The sequence below is a fragment of the Schistocerca americana genome, chromosome 8, assembly GCF_021461395.2.
Source record: "Schistocerca americana isolate TAMUIC-IGC-003095 chromosome 8, iqSchAmer2.1, whole genome shotgun sequence".
Lineage (NCBI taxonomy): Eukaryota > Metazoa > Arthropoda > Insecta > Orthoptera > Acrididae > Schistocerca > Schistocerca americana.
This window is the reverse complement of record NC_060126.1, coordinates 511,058,716-511,083,247: the sequence shown is the minus strand read 5'-3', so window position 1 is coordinate 511,083,247 and position 24,532 is coordinate 511,058,716. Positions and strand designations below refer to the sequence as shown.

Here is a 24,532-nt window from a genome sequence, read left to right as displayed (position 1 = left end):
GGCAGTCAATTTATTTGTAACGAAATGCTTAATTCCACACTATTGGCTAGTTTCAACTGTTCTCTGCATTTCAAAAGAGCATGTTTTCGTCTTCTTGCAAGTATGGCATTATGCCATAATAAAGAACCAAAAATGAAATAATACAGTACTGGTATGCCAAGAAAATTTACAACCGAATCTGGACGTACGAATGTGCACTTTAAACCGAATTATGCATGTTATTATGGTTCACAAAATTCCGATGTTCTTGGAATACTCTCTGATGTCTTTTTCTTTTATGACGTAACGTAAGTTTTTAATGTTTTACACATACGAACATACGGGCTTCTTGCGTCATCGTAGCTGCACAATCGGTGTGACGCCTGTAATTGGCGCTCTCTGGCAACTGCTGAAACGAACCTCTTTCTAACAGGTCGCTGGAAAATATTGCGAATGATGGAGAAAAGCGTTACTTTCAAAGTAAACTTCCTTTTACTCAAGATGAACTATGTGCGATGAATTTCTTTAATCACAGAGCGTTTGACTCTCATTTAAAAATCAACTCTTTGAGGATGACCATTTAGAAAAATTTCGAGCCCAGAAGATCATACATTTATGTCGTTATTAAAAATTTTACTGGCACATTTGTGTGATGTATCTTAAAGTGTAACACGTACAAAGAAGATCAACGTTATACGTGAAAGTTGAGCTTCTCTTGCAGCTTATTAATCGTTGATATCAATATTGTATGTGAGAGCTTTGCTTTTCTTGTAGCAACACTATGTATATTAATTTAAACCATTAACTTTTCCTATTTGTGTGTACGTGCTACTTAACAATGATAATGCTATTGGCTGACGACATGACGTGTCCTTTTCTTTGAATATCCGCTGTATCGGCTGGCGAGATCACGTGACTTGAACTACGACTGGCTTACAAAAGCGCGTTGCAATCTCTATAAATTGATAAGTTTTACAGTTCCGAGGAAAAGTATACTGTCACTTAACACGGGAGAAAGTATATTTTTAACCGGGAAATGCGGGAGAAATCTGGGAATTTTTTTTCCTTGTCCACGTATACACCCTGTTGTTTCATCCATATTTAAAACAGGAAGCCAGTGCGATTGTGCAAATGATAGAGGAATTAGTTCTATTTGTACAAGGGTTTGTTGAAAACTAATGCCTCTAAATGTTTTATGTGAAAATTCTTTTAAATTTAAATGTTTTTAAATAAAACAAATGTTATTAATGTGCTACATTATTATTTTTCATATTTTTCATGCCTGTCTATAGGTCTCCAAATTGTAGCATGTAATTTATATGTCAGTGCGTGAGAAACAGTGTACTGTAATCAAATTTCGAATTCAAAGAGTTTGTCCACATGTGGAGCACACTCTCCTTCATTATGACAATGCTAGACCACACATAGGCACCACATCATCTGCAAGAATCAGATGCCTCGGATTCACTGTCATCCATTGCCCTCGTACGGCCCCGACTTGGCCCCCATACACTTTTCATCTGTTTCCAGAACTTAAAGAATCCCTTCAAGGACTTCACTTTGATAGCATTGAAGCTGCGCAAGTAGAAATGAGGTTGTGGCGCCATCAGCAAAGCCAAAAATTCTACAGCGGTGGTATCAACAAACTGGTCTCTCATTGGGAGAAATGTGTCCATCGCCAGGATGACTATGTTGAGAAATAAACATGTTGACTGAAAGTAAAGATGTAGGATGTTAATAATGTTTTTAAAGTTTTCACATAAAAAACCCGGGGGCATTACTTTGCAGCACACCCTTGTACAACAGCCTGATTGTATAGTAAAGAAATAAAGCATAAAACAGAAGCGCATATAATGGCGTCGTAGGAGCAAAATACATTTAGAGTGGGACGTTCATGTACAAATGGCATATTTAATCTTTTAAGCACCTCATTCATAAGAGTTCAGAATGGGGGATGATGATTGATTAAACATTCGTCGATCTGCAGGAGGCATGTGATACAAGTAAGTTATGTGTAGCAATGTAGAATTTGGGTATCAGTAATGAGAAATTAAGAAAATAAGGCTTAACTTAAAAATTAGGGTTGAACATAATTGTTGGAGTAGGTGACAAAATTTCCCAAGAATTCTCCATAAATTACTGTTAAGACAAGGGTGCTCATGAGAACTGCCTTCTTTAAGTATACTTAAAGTAGACTTTTTTTAATGAAGTGTCATGGCATGGGAGTCCCTGTAGGACAAGAAATGTTGTGTACTGTACTCTTCGCCAACGGCCAGGTCGTTATAGGAGGAGACAGATGACTCCAGTTACATGTAAAAGGAACTGGATGAAGGATACTCAAAATGGAGCCTGACAGTGAACACAAAAAAGATCGGATACATTGTACTGGGTGAAGATGAATGAGAGCACTTTAATGTAGGATCCTGTAAAATTAAAAATGTCTTTGCATTTAAATACTTGGGCATCATTTTTGCAACCAATTGAAGCAGCACACAAGATGTCACTAGTAAAATTGGGCAAGGAAAACAAGTAATTGGCGAACTTAACTCCTTGCTATGGAGTGACAAAATAAGAGAAAATGCTCTTGCTGTACAAGTCAGTCACATAGAGCATCACCGTGTGTTGTGCTGAAATATGGTACATAACAAAAAAGAAAAAAAAATATTGGTGTTCCTTGCAGTAGATTTTTGGTGAAGATAATGTTGCATCTCCAGACTGAAACACACCACAAATGGGAGAACACTGGAAGTTACAGAAGAAAAGAATTCTGTTCTTGACTTGGATGGCCACCTGTAACGAACGGATGGTATCTGGTGACCAGAAATATTCTGTGAATGGACACAAACTGAGTGAAGAAAATGTGAAAGACCACCTTGAAGATGGATTCAGTGGACTCAAGGGGCTTCAGGAAGAAAATTGGACAGATAGGCAATTGAGAAACTGAAGGCTGTGGATGTCATGTATGTGTGTGTGTGTGTGTGTGTGTGTGTGTGTGTGTGTGTGTGTGTGTGTGTGAGAGAGAGAGAGAGAGAGAGAGAGAGAGAGAGAGAGAGAGAGAGATACAGCCTATCTTAGCCTGTAAAATAAATGTTTCACATTTACTCTACAACTTAATTATTTATAAAATTCACACTCTTATTTAGAATGAGAATTTATACAGATCAGTATTCTTTAGTTAATTGTACATAGCAATTTCATCATATGCTGCAATCTCTATAATTAACTTTGTTTTCTTGCAGGGAGTCTCAGTTGGAAATTAAGAAGTGGCAGGTCAAACAGGCAGAAAAGCAACGTGTTGTGAAACTGAGTGCCGCCGAATGGGTGGACCATCCAGACCGCTACCTGCTTGAACTGGCGGGGCGTACGTGCTACAACAATAAGGCTAGCTAGCCCTAGTCATTTTTAGTGCTAATTGACTATGTTTTAAGTGCTGGAGCTTCTCTGTTTAGTCCTGTGATGCACACGGAAGTAGTACTGGAGCTTGTGGTCGGTGAGCTGGTCTCTTGTTCCTAATCACATGCTAAATTTGTAAAAGACCTGTTAATATGCTCTGCTGTGCTTGTAGAGTAACTGCGTAAATCATTCCATTGGTTTGTTGCCCCAATCAGACTATAATGTTCACAAGGATATTCTACCTACTGTATGATGGCACTTACGTATTTTCTGTCTGTCGTGTGTGTGTGTGTGTGTGTGTGTGTGTGTGTGTGTGTGTGTGTGTGTGTGTGTGTGTGTAACAGGAACATCATTGCTGAATTTTTACAGTCAATTGCACATACTGATCACTTTCTTTATGTATTTCGACGAATTATTTCCTTCCTGGACGAGTGAACATGTAAATCAAGAAAAATGGTTTAGGAAGGTAAATATTTTTACAGGTTAGGACCCTTGATGAGTGTGAAAATATTTTATATATGGTATAAATATATTTTTTTAAATTATGTTAATTAGCTTGGACACACGACACTTACAGCACAAAAGTTCTGGTCAGTTTGAAATACATTACAAGCCTAAGAATCTGAGAATCAATGTAAAATAGCTTTTTACTACTGTGCATATTACAGGGCTAAATATAGGCAACAACAGAATTAAATTTTCTGTTATCTGTACTTGATACTGCAGAACCAGAAGTGCTCTTGCAAGAAGCTGCCTTGTTACTTGTGGCATTTAAAATTCTCTTTTATAATGTATTTTGAGACTGTGGTTTTGATACTGGTGTCACCGAGGAGGAATAGTTTCGGAGAAGAGTTCTGCTTGCAGTTGTGAAATGTAGTACCGAGTTTGTTTAGACATAGGTAACAAAATAATACATGGTTTTACTGGTGCTATGTCTGTGCATGACAGTGACCGAAAATTGCTGGATGGGACATATTTTTTAGATCTGTGTCTCATTTTTACAAAATTTACTATCATAATAGTTAGGGGCATTTTGACAATCTGTGTATAGATTGTCAATGTAACAGGTAATGTTAATAAAACATTTTTCTGAAATTTTAAATGTTTGCTTGGATAAGCCATGTTGTTTGAAGTTGCACACTAATAAGTAAATGTGTATGCAACATTAAGAATTAGTAGACACAGATCTTATCTAGTTTTGAAAAGCTATGTACACTGTTGTAATCCTCAGTGTAGAGTAATTAGAATGTTTTTAAAAATAAATTGTTCAGTCATGGCTCATACTTTTTAATGCTCGAACATTTCAGAATGTTTTAAACTTGTTCATGTTTAATTTTATATTTGTATATTGACACTGTAGTCTTAAGAGTTCTAACAGACAATTTTTCTATGTCGTTCACATAAAAAAATTGTCACTTCTTATCAAACAACATGTTTCAGGAGTAGCTTTCTATTTCAATTCTGTTGTGTATGAGATTATGGCACTGGTTACCTGTTTGATTTAAATATAAAAATTGTCAGGTCTTCCCAAAAGCAATGTGGCTGTTTTGTGCCCTTTTTTTTAGTATTAGTGTAATTATTTCACATTGCCTGTAAACATATTTATTTTTATTTTTTCTTTAATTTTGTGGACTGTAATTTTCTTTTACAGTTTCACCAAGAACATGGACAGAATTATATTTTTGTTTAGTGTATGTAACAGTTCATGCCTTCATTTTCTGGCAGTAGTTTTCCCCACCTGCAGAAAAGTATGTCAGTTTTCACCAACACATCATAATTATTATTTATGTATAGCGATATATATATATATAAGTTTAAATCTAGGTGCCTTAAGAGTTTCTTTAGCAAATATATTACTATTTTAGAAAAATCTTGTATGCAGAATACACTTGGACTGAGCTGCAGTGATGTTGGGTGTGCCTTTACCAGTCACATTGAGGTAGCAAATGCGTTAATTCTTTTGCGACAATGAATTCTGCGTGTGTGACTGCATTAACATGGTTGGTTTATAATGGGATTCACAAGAGCTGATATATTCTTCAGACTTCTTGAAAATTTCCAAATGTACTTTGTAGCTTCGTTTAATGTGACATTTGGCTCTCAGAAAGAGACCTGTTAAGAACATAGTAATGTTCTTGGCACCATGCAAGAAGCTCCTTAGTTGTTGAAACAAATATGTTGTTGCCTCAAGATACTGAATTGGCCTTGAAAGAAAGTGGAAAGCTAAGAATGAGGCCCTAAAATGCAACCATGAAAGGCAGAAACAACAGAAAAGCAGACAGCAAAAAGATACAGCAATAAAGTAAAGTTTCATAAAATGATAAAGACATAGCAACAAAGAATCATATTCTAATGTTTTTCAAAAAATGTCAGTGTAGTGAATCAGTTTCATAGTTGATTTACTATAATTTGGGCCACCCACTGTCTGTGCTTATATGGTTGTCATTGTCGCAACTGAGCAACCTGGTCAGTGGTTGTGACAGCATTCTGACCTAGCATGTTGTTTTATGTACAGTAGTTGCAGTCTTGTGAGCTGTACACCAAGCAACAATCTGCTGCACGTGCTCTGCTCCAACTTTGTTGTCACTGAATTTGTCAATTATATTGGCTTATTATCACACAATCTGTGTACTGTGATTATAGGGTGCTTACTTCTCAGATCTCATAACTGGATTTTAATGTTTCAATATTGGTCTGTATGTGAACATCAAAATCCAATTTTCAGGGCTATTAATGACTGTATAATTGTCAGCAAATTGCTTTTATTGTTGCTGTGAATACCATGTGATAACTCCTATCATCCAGTGTGATGGTGGTGATGACGATGATGATGATGATGTAGTAGTGATAGTGGACCTCTGAAATCGCCATTTATGGGCATATTCTAAATTGATTGGCTGAATCGTCCCTGTGGGATGCCAATCGTGGATAAGGTTGCTCATTCATTGAGTGCAAATATTTTGTCATTATGTTTGTATCTATGACTTATTAAGTTCAAAATATATGTTTCAAATCCATTGTTGCACTAGGTACATGATTTGTGTAATTCTCAGAAACTAGAGCTGAAAGCAGCATCCCATATAGCTCTTTGTGAATGTGTAGTAGTTATTTTGTAAATAGATGCCAAGCATCTTTGTTGGTAGCTAATCTCATAGCTGTATGTTTTGCAGTACATAGCTCCACAGAATAATGTTTCTGTTTTTAATTTTGGAGGATAGATTCCCTTTAAATTGACGTACATTCCAAGTAACAAGTGACCAGAGTGTGTAAAAAATGTGGTACTTAACTGGGTGGTTTCTAAAAGATTTCTGTACATGCCCACAAAGTTCCTGTGCTTTTAAAGCAAGGCTTAAGTTCTTGTATGAATAAGTTCATATTATTGTTTCACTGGTAGAGGATCCTTATGTTTGAAAATTATGGTACTTAAAAATTTTGAATGACACGAAGAATGGCTGTTATTTCGTACAATTGAATCTAAGCCCATTCATCTCTCATGTGATTCAGTTATTTCTGTTTAAGAAGTAAAGTTATCTTGATGTGATACCTAATACTTATGTGTTATCCAATGTTACTTATTGTTCATGATAAAGTTCTATTAAGTTTTTTTGTTTCTATGGAGATGCTGACGTACAGCCGTTGTGAAAATTTTGATGTTACTAGAGAGGCAATACATTGTCATAGAAAACCAAAATGATCTTTGAGGATTCAGTTTTATATCCTCTTCTAAGGAGAAGGCTGGAAGAAGACATAATCATTATATCTTTGTTATATGAAAGAAATATCGTATTCCTCTCCTTACATATTATGTGATACTTATCTGCTCTCCCCATTAAAAAGAGTTGTTCATATACTAATCAAGAAAATTATAGTTTTTAGTTTCATTTTGTAGTGTTTTGTGACTGCCTCATATCAGAATTGAATTTTCAGTGTTGCAGAAAATTTCTATATTACCTTTTTAACTTCATACTTGTTTTTTCTCTTTTGTTTTTGGAATGATGAAATTTTCAAATAAGTACAGTTTACTTTTTATGATGATGCCATTATAGAATTTAGTATTCTGCTGTCCCTATCCCTACTAGTAGGTGGACTTAGTTATCAGCCTGTGTGTGTTGTTCTGTGTAAAACAGCAGAATATAGGCAGATCAAGCCTGCATTTCAGGAACACACAAGTGAATGTAGTTTCTTTAAGAGGAACTACTTATTTCATCTTTGTTGAATGTAACATAATAAATGATGATTCTCAAACAGTTCTTTGGTGAGTGAAGAAAGTACATTGCCAGTCATGAGATGTATTGAATGTGAGATAAGGGATCAATAGTTCGTATAAATTTTGTAATTTCCTTTCCTGAGTCATTACAAAGAAAAGACACAACAACCAAAAAATATCAGTCTGATTTTTTCAGCTCTGTGGTTAGCAAGCATATTGGGCTTGATGTAAAGCTTACAAAATACTCTCTCTTACAAAAATAGTACAATATTCTTCCAGTAGGCTTGTGGTAATGATGCTTTAGTAGCTCATTGAAGTCCGTAGTCATTATTGGTTAAGGATGCTCAAATATGGTTGAATAGTTTTGGAGTTCTGAGTGATCTGTTCTACACTGGTAACCTTCAGTATTTACTGCATATTCTCATAACTCCAGTATGTCATTTTCCTTATCACAGTTACAGCTACCAACAGTTGTAGAATGAATCTCTTCCAGCTTTCATTTTTGTACATCTTAGTAATAGATAAACATATTGTTCTAGGTACTATTTTTGTGCGTTGTCAACATTCCAAAGTTTTTATTGGGAGGTGCATGAAGCTATTTTTGGCATGTACTTGGCTATTTGTACTTAACAACTTTTTAATTTTTCAATACTATTTTAAGTGGTAAGATTAAATCTACACTAAGGATAAAAAGACATTTTTATTATTTATGGATAAGTATCAAATGACAACTGTAGTAGCAATAATTTGCTGATGTTGAGCAAAATGAATTGATAAAACTGGATGTTATTTGCCAAACTAAAATTATTGTGAAGAAAGTCAGTGTACTTAAATTGTGACCAAATAAATATTTCACTACATAAAATGGAATACATTATTTTACACTTTCTATTTCCTGTTCTTACACCTTTGCTATAATAATGTCTGCATTTGAGATTATAATATGGGTAGATAGAAAATCTACTAACCATGTGGTGGCAGGGGATTTTTTATCTGTCCATTTTACATTCTCAAATACTGATTACTTTTTGTTGATGTATTAGCTCTTGTGGCCAGTAATCCCCCATATTTATCCCCTTTTGTCAGTCTTATCTTTTCAAACTGCCATCTGATTTCAACCTTCTGTGCTAGTTCATTCATTTATTTATCTGTAACACCTACGATTAAGCAACATCTTGCCCTTATCTTTTCTAGTACTGATTTCTGCACACTTTGGTTGGTCCAGTGTTGTTTATGAACTTTCGTATAACAGTTTGTTTAGTATCTCCGCCAGTGGACGTCCTGATGGAGACAGATGAACTGGCGTGGGTAGAACAGCTGAGAAATTTAGGACCCTTCCACAGAGGGCGCACGTATTGTGTCATATGGGCAGACTCACTGATGTCAGTGTTTATTTGTGAGTGGCAGGAAGCAGTGGGCAGTGCTCTTGCAGAGTTAGACCGCTGCAGACCTCGCATAGCGCTCATGCCGAGAGTTGTCATGTGCACATTCGTTAGCAACCCACAGCAGCCACATGCTGTGTTATTGTTGTGCACATATCTCCTTGGGTACGGTTGCACCACTTCCTCTAGTTCAATTTGCACGGCGAGTTTGTTCAATTGACATTGTTCTTGTTCCCCGGTTACTACATAGTCACTGTTGGCCTGAGTTACTGCAGATACTAAACTTCATTTACAGTTTACACTGCAGGACCATCTCCTGATCATCTTTTATAGATTCATTTAGGAAACAGACGACACTATTCTTTCCTCATCACCTTGTTTCTATACAATTCTTTCACAGTGTTGTGCGTTTGTTTTTAGCCAAATCGCTCTGATCCATTGTTACTGCTATTCTGCATTATTTGGTTTCACAATTGTAGTAGATTCCATTTTCCCTCTACATTGGCTCTGTCTGGGGGCTTTTGTCCATTTCCACATGTTTTTCACAAACTTTCCCTATCAAGATTTTCTGTTTTAATTTTTTTCTGTCATGTCTTCCACTTTTTGCATGAGGAACTTGCCTCTTCTCACACACTTAATGCCTCTTCTTAGCTCTTGTATATTCTCGTGATTTTCATTCAGATTTGTCTTTCTTTTCTTACCTTTTTTCTTTTCTTTTTTTTCTTCCAATCTTTTTCCTTTTCTTTTTTTTTCTTCCAATCTTTTTCCTTGTTTGTCTTCTTTTTTTCCTCTATTTTCTCAGTATCCAGCCCCCATATGTTTTTCACCACTCCTATCATCTCTGATACTCTAAATATTTGGTCCTTTTGAAAACATGGTTTTGCACTGTAAACAGGTCCCATATTCTGTTAATTATAATCTGCTTGTCTGTGGGAATTTCAATCCAAAGCCTAGCTTTGAAAGTCCATGATTTTGGATATAATCTCGCTGTTCACCAACCCCTTTCACAGTTTCAAATAAAGCAGTTTCTTGCACTTACACTGCTAATCTGTTGTCTATCATCTCATCCCCCAATTCTCACTCCACTAGACATCCCATCTTTTGTAAAGTCCTAAATTCATCTGTGACTTGTGTTTCCTTAGTTGGTATCACATACCGAAACAACTAGAAACTGCAACAACAGGCCAGACCTCCTCTCAAAAAGCTATCCTACCTTCTCCAAAATGACCTAAACAGTGGTGTTCACATCCCTGTCTCACTCTAGCTCACAAATCAGCCACTCCATCAACAACCAGTCCTCTCCTACAGACAGATCTCAGCCAACTTTAACATCTTTCAGCCTTCACCACTGCCTCCCAGAGTGGTGTCAGCTCCAAGACAGAAGAACAGCCACAACACTACTGTGTTCTAAGCCTCTCGAATTACCAGTATTATCCAAAGGTTTCAGTTTGTCATAAAACTGTAGGTAATTATGCTGCTTTGGTTATGGACCTTTGCAACATATTCTTAGAATATTTTCAACAGTGCACCTGACACTGAACCGTGACTTAATCATTTCCCACCAGGATCCAAACTTAATCCGACACCACTACCTCAAAATCTCTCCTTGCCAGCTGTCTAATAATTCCTATCATTGAACATTGCTTCAGTACCCTACTAACCTGTCCCCTTCAGAATTAAAGGCACTTTGCTCCCTAAAATCTGATGACTCCATCTTTATCCACCCGGCGGATGCTGTGGTACTTGACCAACAGGAGTAACTACGTGGGGGTCTATGCCCACTCTCTGACACTTCTGTATACAGTGTGTGCATCAGCAGGGAGTATACAACCTGGGACAGCCGGGAGACCTGGGAATTTTTCCATCCGGGAATTTTTTAGAATTCCGAGAATAATTCATTGTTTTAATTTTTTGTAATTTTGACTGGTAAGAAACAATACTCTAACAAAGGATATTACTGAATCCCACTACTGCAGAATAATACTGCAGCAGTAAACCATAAACTAGGAAAAAAATAAAACTTAAATTGCAAAGGAAATGCGCCATATACAACAACAAAACACAGTGCTCATACAAGGGTCTCCCAACAGCAAAATGTGTGAAAGGCATTATAGTCCAGTCAAATTGCAGATATACCTTGCAAAAGGTGGGGTAGAAGATTTTATTTTTTTAACTCGTTCATATTGTTGGAAAGGTTACAAAACCAAGTTTTGCCAACAAAATTTCTCTTGGGAAAACTTTCTGCAGTCAAAAAACTCCGAAATTTTCGGAGTTTTTTCAGTTTTTTTCAAAATATCTCAGTTTCATTTGCTCCTATCGCTTTAACATCTATTTTCTTTTTTAAAGAGTGCAAAATTCTCTACAAATTTGATTATTACTATTTTTTTCTATTCCAAGTATCTAAGGCGCCACAGCGCGTCAAAAAATACCAATTTTTCAAATTTTGAGCATAGTGGCAAGATACCCTATTTTTGAACACTATTTTTTCAGTTTCTGTTTGTGTAGTATAAATACTTTTTACATCATGCTATATGTTGGAATTTACCACCTCACTTTCAGGTATTCAATTTCTCTGTATGCAACATGAGGATTGCTGGGCACCCAACTATTGTGATTCTTACATCACTACCTGAAGTTCGCTATGGGCCACCTCAGCCCTGGTATTTGTAAAACTATAAATATAAAATACATCATTAAGAGACAGACACACACACACACACACACACACACACACACACACAATAAATTGTCTCAGGAAACTGAACTATTATTAGTGCAATAGGCAACCTAATTAGGTTGGTAATTATTCTTGTGTATAAAGGCCACATAGTTGACATTAAAAATAAGTAGCTTTATTACAATTAAAATGCATTGTCAGTTACTATAAGATGTTCACAGTTCTGCGTGTGTAATACTTGTATTAGCGCACTTGAGACAGGTATGAGCATCACTTCCAACATTTTTATGGGCCAGGTTCCTCAGTGTCACCAGAAATACCTTGAGTTACGGATTCAGGGTCTGTACATAGAGTTGATCGCAGATTGACCTCTTCTTTAAACAGCGAGTCACCCTCAGCAAGTTCGTTGATTTCGTCAGTGGTTTCCTCAACATCCTCCATAACATCATCTTCACTGTCTTCATATAAAAATTTTGGCACATTTTCACAGTTGACCTCAATACATTTCTTGCAAATTGAAGAACATTTCAAACCCGCTTTTCTGCAGGAGCACACTCCGCCACAGTTCAGCTTGCATGAGCATGAAACAATGTGAAGAAGTGCTTCAGGTGCTGGATCTTGGCTCATTATAACGAATATTGGACCGTGGTCACTGTGATTCCAGCCCCATTTCTCAGGAGGTTTCCAGTTTCCCATCAAACTTTTGGACTTGTTGGTAACTCCGCAACGAATGATGTTGTGCAGCATCTTGTGTAGGTGGCAACCGTGCAAGATTCAGTTTGCTTTTTGTGGCAGACTTGGCGAATAGCTGGTACCGCAAATGGTCTAGTGTGTGGAAACTGCTGACACCTCCACTATACAATGCGATAGTAACCTGTTCTCCTGCTGTTATTATTTCTTCACGGGTAGCATGTGGTTTATTGCACGTGCAAAGCGCTGAGGTTAGGTGTTCATTTTTCGCAACAATATTGCAGCACTTAATTTTTCCTTGACCAAAAAAAGCGGATGTTGCATCACATCCGCTGAGGCGTGAGTAAACAGAATATATTCACTGTCAAACTTGTAAGATGCACTGGAAAAACACTTGTCTTCTGCATTTCCTCTTCCTGGCTTTAAGAAAAATAAGTTTTCAATGCCTTGCCCCAAACTGGTCATGAGCAAAAGCAGGTCAACATCATCTCGTACAATGACAACACTTCCAAAATCTTTGGTTCTTGAAATGGCAGATGTTATAATCATAACGTCAGCATCTTCTTGTGCCAGGCTTTGAAGCTGTTTCAGCTATCACCACATCGTCACCATATTTCTGGAAAAGGCGAGCCTTGACAGTTCGAATATCAGGACGAGGTGATGCGGGTATTTGCTGTAACAGATCGTCCATAGAAAACTGACATTCTTCCGTATTGGTTTCCAGGTAGGCAAATATAGCCTCCATGCCTTCATCTACTTGTGTTGCAGGTCGGTAACCTCGATTCTGTCCAGTAGCTGAAACACGGTGAAAGAACTTTTTGTAGCAAAATCTGTGGTATCACCCATCTGCAGCAACCAAATCATTTACATTTTGAATCCGCTCTATCACTTGTTGACCAAATTCATCACCACGTCGTTTAGCCTGTTCTAATACTGTCGATTGCACTTCCAATTTCATTACTTTGTAAACAAAATTTCGTTTGGCATATGGCAATCTTAACTGCTTGGTTAAAAAGTCATCAGAATTCCCTTTTGCAAATAAGAAGCATTTCTCCTTGAAATTGAACTGACCTTTTTCCTGCGACCGACATAGCACGCCTGTTGGTTCCTGAGGATGTCGGAGGCTAGCTGCTATCGTTCTCTCATTAATGTACTTCTTGTAGCATGCTTCATGCAACATCACTTCACTGAGCGTTTTCAAAAAACGGGCGTGGGCAGACTCCCTGCGTTTAGCACTACAATCGATAAGTGTGCTCAGCCCTTTCTTTTTCACAAACGGTTCAAATGGCTCTGAGCACTATGGGACTTAACATCTATGGTCATCAGTCCCCTAGAACTTAGAACTACTTAAACCTAACTAACCTAAGGACATCACACACATCCATGACCGAGGCAGGATTCGAACCTGCGACCATAGCGGTCACGCGGTTCCAGACTGAAGCACCTAGAACCGCACGGCCACACCGGCCGGCTTCTTTTGCACATTGCGTCCACCACTCACCACAGTTTTTTTTGCAAATGAAACACAAATTCATGTCAGACATACTCATTTTCAGCACCACAACATATACTGAATGGAAGCAACTCCAAACTGTAGGACCCTTATTGTTGTGTGCTAATAGCTGTCAGCGCGCTGTGAACAATCACCAAAGATAATCACCTTCCGCCCGCCAAAGAATAAATACGCTTTTGTCCACTAAAGAACGATTCCTACATACTTTTTCTTATAACTGATCATTAAGGTCAATCAACTGTAGAAAATGTACGGCACCTGCATGCAATCGTATTACATATTGTAACATAAATAAACTTCACGCAATCCGACGTGAATGTGTTCGTAGTTACTGAATATGATGCTGTTTGTCCTGGCCCTGCAGCAGAGTGAGATGGTAAATTCCCATGAATAACATGATGAGTAATATGTTTATACTACACAAATATAAACTGAAATAACAGAGTTCAAAAATTAGATAATTTACCACTTTGCTCGAAATTTGAAAAAATTGGCATTTTTTGACGCGCTGTAGCGCCTTAGATACTGGGAATAGAAAAAAATGGTAAGAATCAAATTTGTAGAGAATTTTGTGCTCTTTAAAAAAGAAAATAGACGTTAAAGTGATAGGAGCAAATGAAACTGAGATATTTTGAAAAAACTGAAAAAAGTCCGAAATTTTCTAAGCTTTTTGATTGCAGAAAGTTTTCCCAAGAGAAATTTTGTTGGCAAAACTTGGTTTTGTAACCTTTCCAACAATATGAACGAGTTAAAAAAATAAAATCTTCTACCCCACCTTTTGCAAGGTACAGGCTTTTTTTCTGACAGCTTCACTGGACCATTAGGGAGACTATGCAATGCTTTTTCCCGAGGACATGCAGACATGCAGCTTTACTGTATGATTAAATGATGATGGCGTCCTCTTGGGTAAAATATTCCGGAGGTAAAATAGTCCCCCATTCGGATCTCCGGGCGGGGACTACTCAAGAGGACGTCGCTATCAGGAGAAAGAAAACTGGCGTTCTACGGATCGGAGCGTGGAATGTCAGAGCCCTTAATCGGGCAGGTAGATTAGAAAATCTAAAAAGGAAAATGGATAGGTTAAAGTTAGATATAGTGGGAATTAGTGATGTTCTGTGGCAGGAGGAACAGGACTTCTGGTCAGGTGAATACAGGGTTATAAATACAAAATCAAATAGGGGTAATGCAGGAGTAGGTTTAATAATGAATAAAAAAATAGGAGTGCGGGTTATCTACTACAAACAGCATAGTGAACACATTATTGTGGCCAAGATAGACACAAAGCCCATGCCTACTACAGTAGTACAAGTTTATATGCCAACTAGCTCTGCAGATGATGAAATAGATGAAATGTATGACGAGATAAAAGAAATTATTCAAGTCATGAAGGGAGACGAAAATTTAATAGTCATGGGTGACTGGAATTCGTCAGTAGGAAAAGGGAGAGAAGGAAACATAGTAGGTGAATATGGATTGGGGGGAAGAAATGAAAGAGGAAGCCGCCTTGTAGAATTTTGCACAGAGCATAACTTAATCATAGCTAACACTTGATTCAAGAATCATGAAAGAAGGTTGTATACCTGGAAGAATCCTGGAGATACTAAAAGGTATCAGATAGATTATATAATGGTAAGACAGAGATTTAGGAACCAGGTTTTAAATTGTATGACATTTCCAGGGGCAGATGTGGATTCTGACCACAATCTATTGGTTATGAACTGCAGATTGAAACTGAAGAAACTGCAAAAAGGTGGGAATTTAAGGAGATGGGACCTGGATAAACTGAAAGAACCAGAAGTTGTAGAGAGTTTCAGGGAGAGCATAAGGGAACAATTGACAGGAATGGGGGAAAGAAATACAGTAGAAGAAGAATGGGTAGCTCTGAGGGATGAAGTAGTGAAGGCAGCAGACGATCAAGTAGGTAAAAAGACGAGGGCTAATAGAAATCCTTGGGCAACAGAAGAAATATTGAATTTAATTGATGAAAGGAGAAAATATAAAAAATGCAGTAAATGAAGCAGGCAAAAAGGAATACAAACGTCTCAAAAATGAGATCGACAGGAAGTGCAAAATGGCTAAGCAGGGATGGCTAGAGGACAAATGTAAGGATGTAGAGGCCTGTCTCACTAGGGGTAAGATAGATACTGCCTACAGGAAAATTAAAGAGACCTTTGGAGAGAAGAGAACCACTTGTATGAATATCAAGAGCCCAGATGGCAACCCAGTTCTAAGCAAAGAAGGGAAGGCAGAAAGGTGGAAGGAGTATATAGAGGGTTTATACAAGGGCGATGTACTTGAGGACAATATTATGGAAATGGAAGAGGATGTAGATGAAGACGAAATGGGAGATAAGATACTGCGTGAAGAGTTTGACAGAGCACTGAAAGACCTGAGTCGAAACAAGGCCCCGGGAGTAGACAACATTCCATTAGAACTACTGATGGCCTTGGGAGAGCCAGTCATGACAAAACTCTACCATCTGGTGAGCAAGATGTATGAGACAGGCGAAATACCCTCAGACTTCAAGAAGCATATAATAATTCCAATCCCAAAGAAAGCAGGTGTTGACAGATGTGAAAATTACCGAACTATCAGTTTAATAAGTCACAGTTGCAAAATACTAACGCGAATTCTTTACAGACGAATGGAAAAACTGATAGAGGCGGACCTCGGGGAAGATCAGTTTGGATTCCGTAGAAATGTTGGAACACGTGAGGCAATACTAACCTGACGACTTATCTTAGAAGAAAGATTAAGAAAAGGCAAACCTACGTTTCTAGCATTTGTAGACTTAGAGAAAGCTTTTGACAATGTTAACTGGAATACTCTCTTTCAAATTCTGAAGGTGGCAGGGGTAAAATACAGGGAGCGAAAGGCTATTTACAATTTGTACAGAAACCAGATGGCAGTTATAAGAGTCGAGGGGCAGGAAAGGGAAGCAGTGGTTGGGAATGGAGTGAGACAGGGTTGTAGCTTCTCCCCGATGTTATTCAATCTGTATATTGAGCAAGCAGTAAAGGAAACAAAAGAAAAATTTGGAGTAGGTATTAAAATTCATGGAGAAGAAGTAAAAACTTTGAGGTTCGCCGATGACATTGTAATTCTATCAGAGACAGCAAAGAACTTGGAAGAGCAGTTGAACGGAATGGACAGTGTCTTGAAAGGAGGATATAAGATGAACATCAACAAAATCAAAACAAGGATAATGGAATGTAGTCAAATTAAATCGGGTGATGCTGAGGGAATTAGATTAGGAAATGAGACACTTAAAGTAGTAAAGGAGTTTTGCTATTTAGGGAGTAAAATAACTGATGATGGTCGAAGTAGAGAGGATATAAAATGTAGACTGGCAATGGCAAGGAAAGCGTTTCTGAAGAAGAGAAATTTGTTAACATCGAGTATAGATTTAAGTGTCAGGAAGCCGTTTCTGAAAGTATTTGTATGGAGTGTAGCCATGTATGGAAGTGAAACATGGACGATAACTAGTTTGGACAAGAAGAGAATAGAAGCTTTCGAAATGTGGTGCTACAGAAGAATGCTGAAGATAAGGTGGGTAGATCACGTAACTAATGAGGAGGTACTGAATAGGATTGGGGAGAAGAGAAGTTTGTGGCACAACTTGACTAGAAGAAGGGATCGGTTGGTAGGACATGTTTTGAGGCATCAAGGGATCACCAATTTAGCATTGGAGGGCAGCGTGGAGGGTAAAAATCGTAGAGGGAGACCAAGAGATGAATACACTAAGCAGATTCAGAAGGATGTAGGTTGCAGTAGGTACTGGGAGATGAAGAAGCTTGCACATGATAGAGTAGCATGGAGAGCTGCATCAAACCAGTCTCAGGACTGAAGACCACAACAAACATGCAATGCTTCATAACAACAAATTGCTTCAAATGAGCGTGACATCACAACTGTTTACATTTAGATTCGTTTTAGCTGTTACGAGTGGGCTCATGCACATGCGCAGTTGAGTCCTGGGTGAGTAGTACCTTCTCCCACTTGTGACTACAGAAATGTGGTTGTTGGCTGTGTAAGCAGTCACAGCACAATTAATATTCTTGAAGAAAAAAAACCTTGTTTCACAAAGCGTCCAGCGCACGTTGGTCTATCGCTATCGATTATTCATATGATTTTGAAACGCATCCCTTTTGGTTTTTGAACACATTCTAAGCCGATTTTTGATTGAATCATAAGTTGATTTTTGAATGTGTGCATAGTGTACGTGATGTCTATCTCAGGGGAATCCTTGTCGTATCTAGATATAAACTTTCCTGCAGGCAGAAGGGGATGGGGCTATACGAGCCGAGCGGAGTAAAGCCAAACAGGTGAATGCCAATCACTGACTGAGTATGTGGTTGATTGGATTTGCGAATGACCAGTGTTGTTATAATTACTAGCGAAATCTGTAGATTCAAACCACCAGAGTGGAAATGAACGTCTAACAGGTAAGAAAGATTACGTATTATCTCCTCGATGTAACCAAGAAAATGAAATGTTGACAAATTTTTGGTCAGATCGCTACATTAGTAAGGGCCAGTTGCACAGTCCCCAGTTAGCAGTTGCTTAAGTTGTATTCTGGAAGTAGCGCGGAAGACGCATTGTTCGAATGTATAAAAACGCCTGACCGGATAATAATTGTGCTATAACTAAACTGGTGATTCTGGCAGGGTTAGTGAAGTTAACCTGCAAAAAAGTTTTGACAGTGACAGGAATAGTTCCACAATTAGTGATGACAAAATTGTTTGTTATAATGAGGAAGGAGAAGAAACAGGTGCATCACACAAATTATGGAAGAATATGATGATTCCAAATTTATATAAAAATTTCATACTACTACGTTTTGATCTTATGCTTGAGAAACTGGAGCGTATGAATGAAATGTGAAACTAACATACAGCTTTTTGCTTGTAGTGGGCCTAATAGGCATTTGATATTGGTACTTCATGAATTATATTATGTCGTGTTATAAAAATGACCATTTGTGCCAAAACAGCCTGTTATGTGATGTGTGTTACAATTACTGCAATATTAGAACGCCTATTTTGTTTTATCTAGCAGACAGTGACAAAATAGATGTAATCAGTTCGAGAAACCATATTAGTCTTGGGTGCTATATGTATTAACAGCTTTTGCAGTATTAGATGACGACATTTTGATTTTTCATGTAGCAAAATGTTTGACGAGCTTTGTTGAAAGGAAAGCACGCCATGTAAAGCTGTAGCAAGTTTAGAGAGGAAAAAAACTGCTAGGAGCTAAGGATTGAAGGAAAGTGTACTGTCTTGCTTGTCTCTTGTCTATACTGGTTTTATGTATCCTATATTTAGTTTTGTCAAGCAAAAGAGATAGTTATTGCCTAATAGTCAATAAAGAGTGCAAATTTTCTGAGCTCTTGTTCTCCCGATTACAAATAATCCCATCAAGTATTAATAGCAGGAGAGGCACCACAGAACATGTTAATTTCCACTGTCCTGAATATAGTTTGATGGCATCCATTAAAAAATATGAGTTTCAATTCCACAGAGCGAAATTGAGTGACGTGCGATAGAAGAATGCTGTGCGAAGAGGTGTGGCACTGCACTTTGGCGCACTTAAGACCAAATAACATGCCTTACATTTCCTCGAGCGCATATGTTTTATGTATCAGACTCTTCAGAAAGATGTGTGCTACAAATGAACATATTTTTGAAAATTCGATTTTTTCAAATTTATTTTTGACATCCTATCTCAAACGCTTGATGGAGGAGGGTGGGGGGCGCCACTATCTAGTATTTCCCAGGTGCGGAAATATCTTAGATCTGGAGCTGATGCACAGAGCAGTCTGAATTATAGTGGGGAAGTGTGTAGTCTCCACGTGACTCATGTTTATATTTAGTGATTTTGCTGTTTCCTCTTCGTTTACTGCTCTCTCGTCAAATGAAAACAAAGCAGATTACTGTGGCTGGGAGCTATTGAGTGGATTAAAATACATTCATATAATTACGGAAGGCTAAAATATGTTTCAGATTTTATTTTATTTCCACTTTTCTGACAGTCGAGCATTAATCGCCTTGCAGAACAGTGAAGTTATTTTTGTCCGTTTGCTAAAGTAATCTGGCTTTTATTAATCTTTTCCTCTGAGGCAGTCAATATATTTGAAACAAAATGTTTAATTCCACACTATTGGCTAGTTTCAGATGCTCACTGCATTTCAAGCACACGTTTTCATCTTCTAGGATGTATGACATTGTTGTTGTGGTCTTCAGTCCAGAGATTGGTTTGATGCAGCTCTCCGTGCTACTCTATCCTGTGCAAGCTTCTTCATCTCCCAGTACCTACTGCAACCTACATCCTTCTGAATCTGCTTATTGTATTCATCTCTTTGTCTCCCTTTACGATTTTTACCCTCCCCGCTGCCCTCCAATACTAAATTGGTGATCCCTTGATGTCCTACCAACCAATCCCTTCTTCTAGTCAACTGGTGCCACAAATTTCTCTTCTCCCCAATTCTATTGAATACAGTTTTGTGGTCTACCCATATAATATTCAGCATTCTTCTGTTGCACCACATTTTGAAAGCTCCTATTCTCTTCTTGTCTAAACTATTTAATGTCCACATTTCACTTCCATACATGGCTGCACTGCATACAAATACTTTCAGAAACTACTTCCTGACACTTAAATCTATACTCGATGTTAACAAATTTCTCTTCTTCAGAAACGCTTTCCTTCCAATTGCCAGTCTACATTTTATATCCTCTCTACTTCGACCATCATCAGTTATTTTGCTCCCCAAATAGCAAAACAAATTTACTACTTTAAGTGTCTCATTTTCTAATCTAATTCCCTGAGCATCACCTAATTTAATTCAACTACATTCCCTTATCCTTGTTTTACTTTTGTTGATGTTCATCTTACATCCTCCTTTCAAGACACTGTCCATTCCGTTCACCTTCTCTTCCAGGTCCTTTGCTGTCTGACAGAATTACATCATCAGCGAACCTCAAGAGTTTTTATTTCTTCTCCATGGATTTTAATTCTTACTCTGAATTTTTCTTTTGTTTCTTTTACTGCTTGTTCAATATACAGGTTGAATAACATCGGGGACGGGCTTCAACCATGTATCCCATTGCGCCATAATAAGGAACCAAACATGAGACAATACAGTACTCATACTCCAAGAAAATTTACATCCCGAAAACCACACTGAAAAGCTTAATGTCTAGTCAAGGCCTACGTTGTTGGGAATCTGGACATACAAATGTGCACTTACAGTATGCAATTTAAATGAGCACTTAAAGTATGCAATTTAAATGTGCACATTGTAGTATGGTTCACGAAATTCTGATGCATTTGGAGTATCCTCTGATGTCTTGTTTCTTTTATGACATAATGTAAGTTCTTTTAATGTTTTACACGTATGAACATATGGGCTTCCTGCATCATTGTAGGTGCGCAAGCGCGGTGGCGCCTGTTATCTGGCACTCTCTGACAACTGTTGGAACGAACCTGTATGAAAAGTGTTACTTTAAAAGTCAATTTCCTTGTACACAAGTTGGACTGTGTGTGAGAATGTACAATGAATTTAAATCACAGTGTGTTGGACTCTCATTTAAAAATCAACTCTTTGGTAATGAGCCATTTGGAGGAAGTTCAAGCCCAGAAGATCAGACATCTATGTTGTTATTATGAGCAAATTGACCTAGTACTACGGTATGCCCTCTCTCCTCTCTGGTAACTAACTTCTTTGTGGGAAACTTCGATGGCAAGTTACTGGACTCGGCTAAAAGTTTTGCTGGCACATTTGTGTGATATATCCTAAAATGTAACACGCGCAAAAAAGATCAACATTATATACGAAAGCTTAGCTTCTCTTGCAGTGTGTGAAAGCTTTGCTTTTCTAGTAGGAACACTACGTATATTCATTTAAAACATGAACTTTTCCTAATTTATGTATTTGCGCTACTTAACAGTGATGTTGCTATTGGCTGAGTACATCACGTGTCCAATGGTCTGAATATCGGCTGGCGAGATCATGTGACATGAGCTATGACTGGCTTACGAAAGTGCATTGCAATCTTGATTCCAATGGTTCGGAAAGTGACATGCGGTGTTAGGTGGAATACGAATTTATGCTTTCGTAATATGAAAATATGCAGCATACGTGTTGCTGCCCATCAAAGATCTTCCCAAAACATGTTTTTTTCCCCTGAGTTTCGTTTTCTAAAGTGCTGGGAAATTCTAAGCCTGTGTATAAAAACATAACCATTCAAGGGATTGATAAGTTTTACAATTCTGAGGGAAAATCTACTGTCATTAAACATGAAAAAAGTGTGTTTTCACCTGGGAGAAACCGTATTTTTAACCAGGAAAAGACCGGGAATCTTTTTTTCTTGTCCGTGTATACACCCTGATCAAGATCCAATCCCTATGGTACCAACTGACTTACAGCCCCTCCTTAAAATCTTAGTACCCTCACAAGAATTAACATCTGAATCCATAGAACTTCCTACCAACCCAAATCATAAACACTCACCTTTTTCCTAGAATCCACAAACCCAACAACTCTGGCTGTGCCAACGTTGCTGACTTCAAGTCATCCATTGAACGTATGTCTGTCGTGATTGATCAGCACCTGCAATGTATAGAACAAAGACACCCATCCAGTATTAACAAAAAAATTACTGCCTGAGAAGGAGCTACTAGCTCCAAGAGCTAGCACATATCTAAATACCCTGTGCTTCCCTCCCCCCTCCCCCTCCCCCTCTACAAGCGAGGCCTCACAGCCTCCGATGCTGTCCCTAGCAGCCCACTATCCTGTCCCTGCACATTCCCACAGGCAGCACCAGCACCTCCCCCTGCCCATATCTTGTGATCCACCCCTCCTACATGCCACACTTCTCTTCTTTACCCCTACTTAGCCATCACAGCGAAGGTGACCGACTGCTCACCTCAGTTGCAGTTGGGCCTTAGCAACCAGAGAAGATAGTGGTCATGTGTGTGTGTGTGTGTGTGTGTGTGTGTGTGAGACTTACGCAAGTGTGTCTCTCGTTTTCTCTCTGTCTGAAGGAGGACTTAGTTCAGTAGGTAGTATCTAGCAGTCTTTATAATGTGAATATGTGCTAGACCACAAAGTTATCTGGTAAAACCTAAAAACTGAAGATGCAGAGTAAGACCACGAACCACTTCAATATTTTAGGCTACTAAATGATGAGAATATTAATAACTTTATGGAAAAACTGAAGGTGCAAAGCTAGAATAGTGTTACACATACTCCCAGAAATGTTGAGTATACCTCCACCAAATTTATCAGCACTCGCTGAAATTTTTACTGTTTCCTAATCACTGATTAATGATGTATTAAAACGCAGTTAAGGTGATGGCACGAAAGTGGTTGACGCCTCATTTGCAGACACTAAGGTTGGTAGCTGAGCTATATTATGAGAGAGAGCATATAAAACAGCCTATGTTTGCCTCAAATGGCAATACAGGTCAAAAATTAGAGTAGCCAAATTTAGGTCAAATATGGTGATGACATTGAAAACTCTCATCATGGATGCAATGCTGCAAGGAATGTCGTTAACATAGAATTACACAGTGAAAAAACTATAAACAATATCCGTACTACTATAGATCAATCTCTCTCTTGCATGTGCTACTCAGATTCTGTTACATTTTACAAGTATATTGATAACTTGTACATGGAAAGAAGCAGATGAAAACAATTAAATAAATGGCAAAACTGACCTGTTCCAAGTCTAAAGACATTAACTGCCCATAAAATTTTGTGATAAAAAAATGTGTGGTATTTAATATTAAACTCTCTTTGCGTTTTAGTACATTGTGTCCATAATTAAATTTCCAGTTTCAAAATGCTGTAGAAAGCGAACCACTGCTCAGAATGAGGTCAAATTTGAACACCATGTTATTGACACGGGGGAAAACGCCATGGAACAAAAAAAGTTTAATGAAAATTGTACCAGTACATGGCATGGTAAGCATCAGAATATGCACGCCAACAGATGTGTGGCACATGGCTATTCCTCAGTTTGCATCAGACACACCTAACATGACTCTCTGCATGTATGATCCCGTGCTGCTGGTAAAGCTCTTTTACAAGAATGGTTACTGTGTGCCAGTAGCTCTGAACAAATTCCGGACACTCAAAAGAGGCACTGGTCTGATATCTACTAAAGATCTGGAGAAAATTATTACAAAATTCAGAGAGACAGGTTCAACAAAGTAGGAAATGATAGATTCCCACTTACTGTAAGGAAGACAAGTTAAGTTGCAGACAGGCACAATAAGACACTCTCATATAGCTTTCAGCCACAGCATTTGTCAGTAAAGAGGACACACGCACGCACACACACACACACACACACACACACACACACACACACAAGCAAACAAGCACACCTCATGCATACACGACTACACGACCACAAACTCCAGCATCTCAGGCTGGAATGCCAGAGATAGGTTCGTTTGAAGTGTAAAGTGGTAGAGTGATGAAAGCAATTGATCTGACGTCTGTTGAAGATGTGACCACACCATTGCAGGACGGGTTGAGCAGTGGCAGTGGCACACAAACATGCAGTGCTCAGGGAATCGCCTGAAAATTAGACGTGCCTACGAGCACAGTGCATAAAATCCCATGAAATAGCGTGCATGGCTGTTATACAAAATCAGGCATGTTCAGAAGTTGCACGCAA

At 38.2% G+C, this 24,532-nt stretch overlaps 1 protein-coding gene across 1 annotated transcript in view; it reads left to right on the top strand.

Moving 5' to 3' along the window:
• The window catches only part of LOC124544660 (restriction of telomere capping protein 5), a 73,564-nt gene extending 65,120 nt beyond the window's left edge, over positions 1 to 8,444 (top strand). Inside the window, exon 10 of the mRNA XM_047123278.1 lies at positions 3,219 to 8,444. Within this exon, the coding sequence (XP_046979234.1) occupies positions 3,219 to 3,369 (151 nt within the window). The 3' untranslated portion in view covers positions 3,370 to 8,444. The remainder of the gene's footprint in view (positions 1 to 3,218) is intronic.
• Positions 8,445 to 24,532: the final 16,088 nt, after the last annotated feature.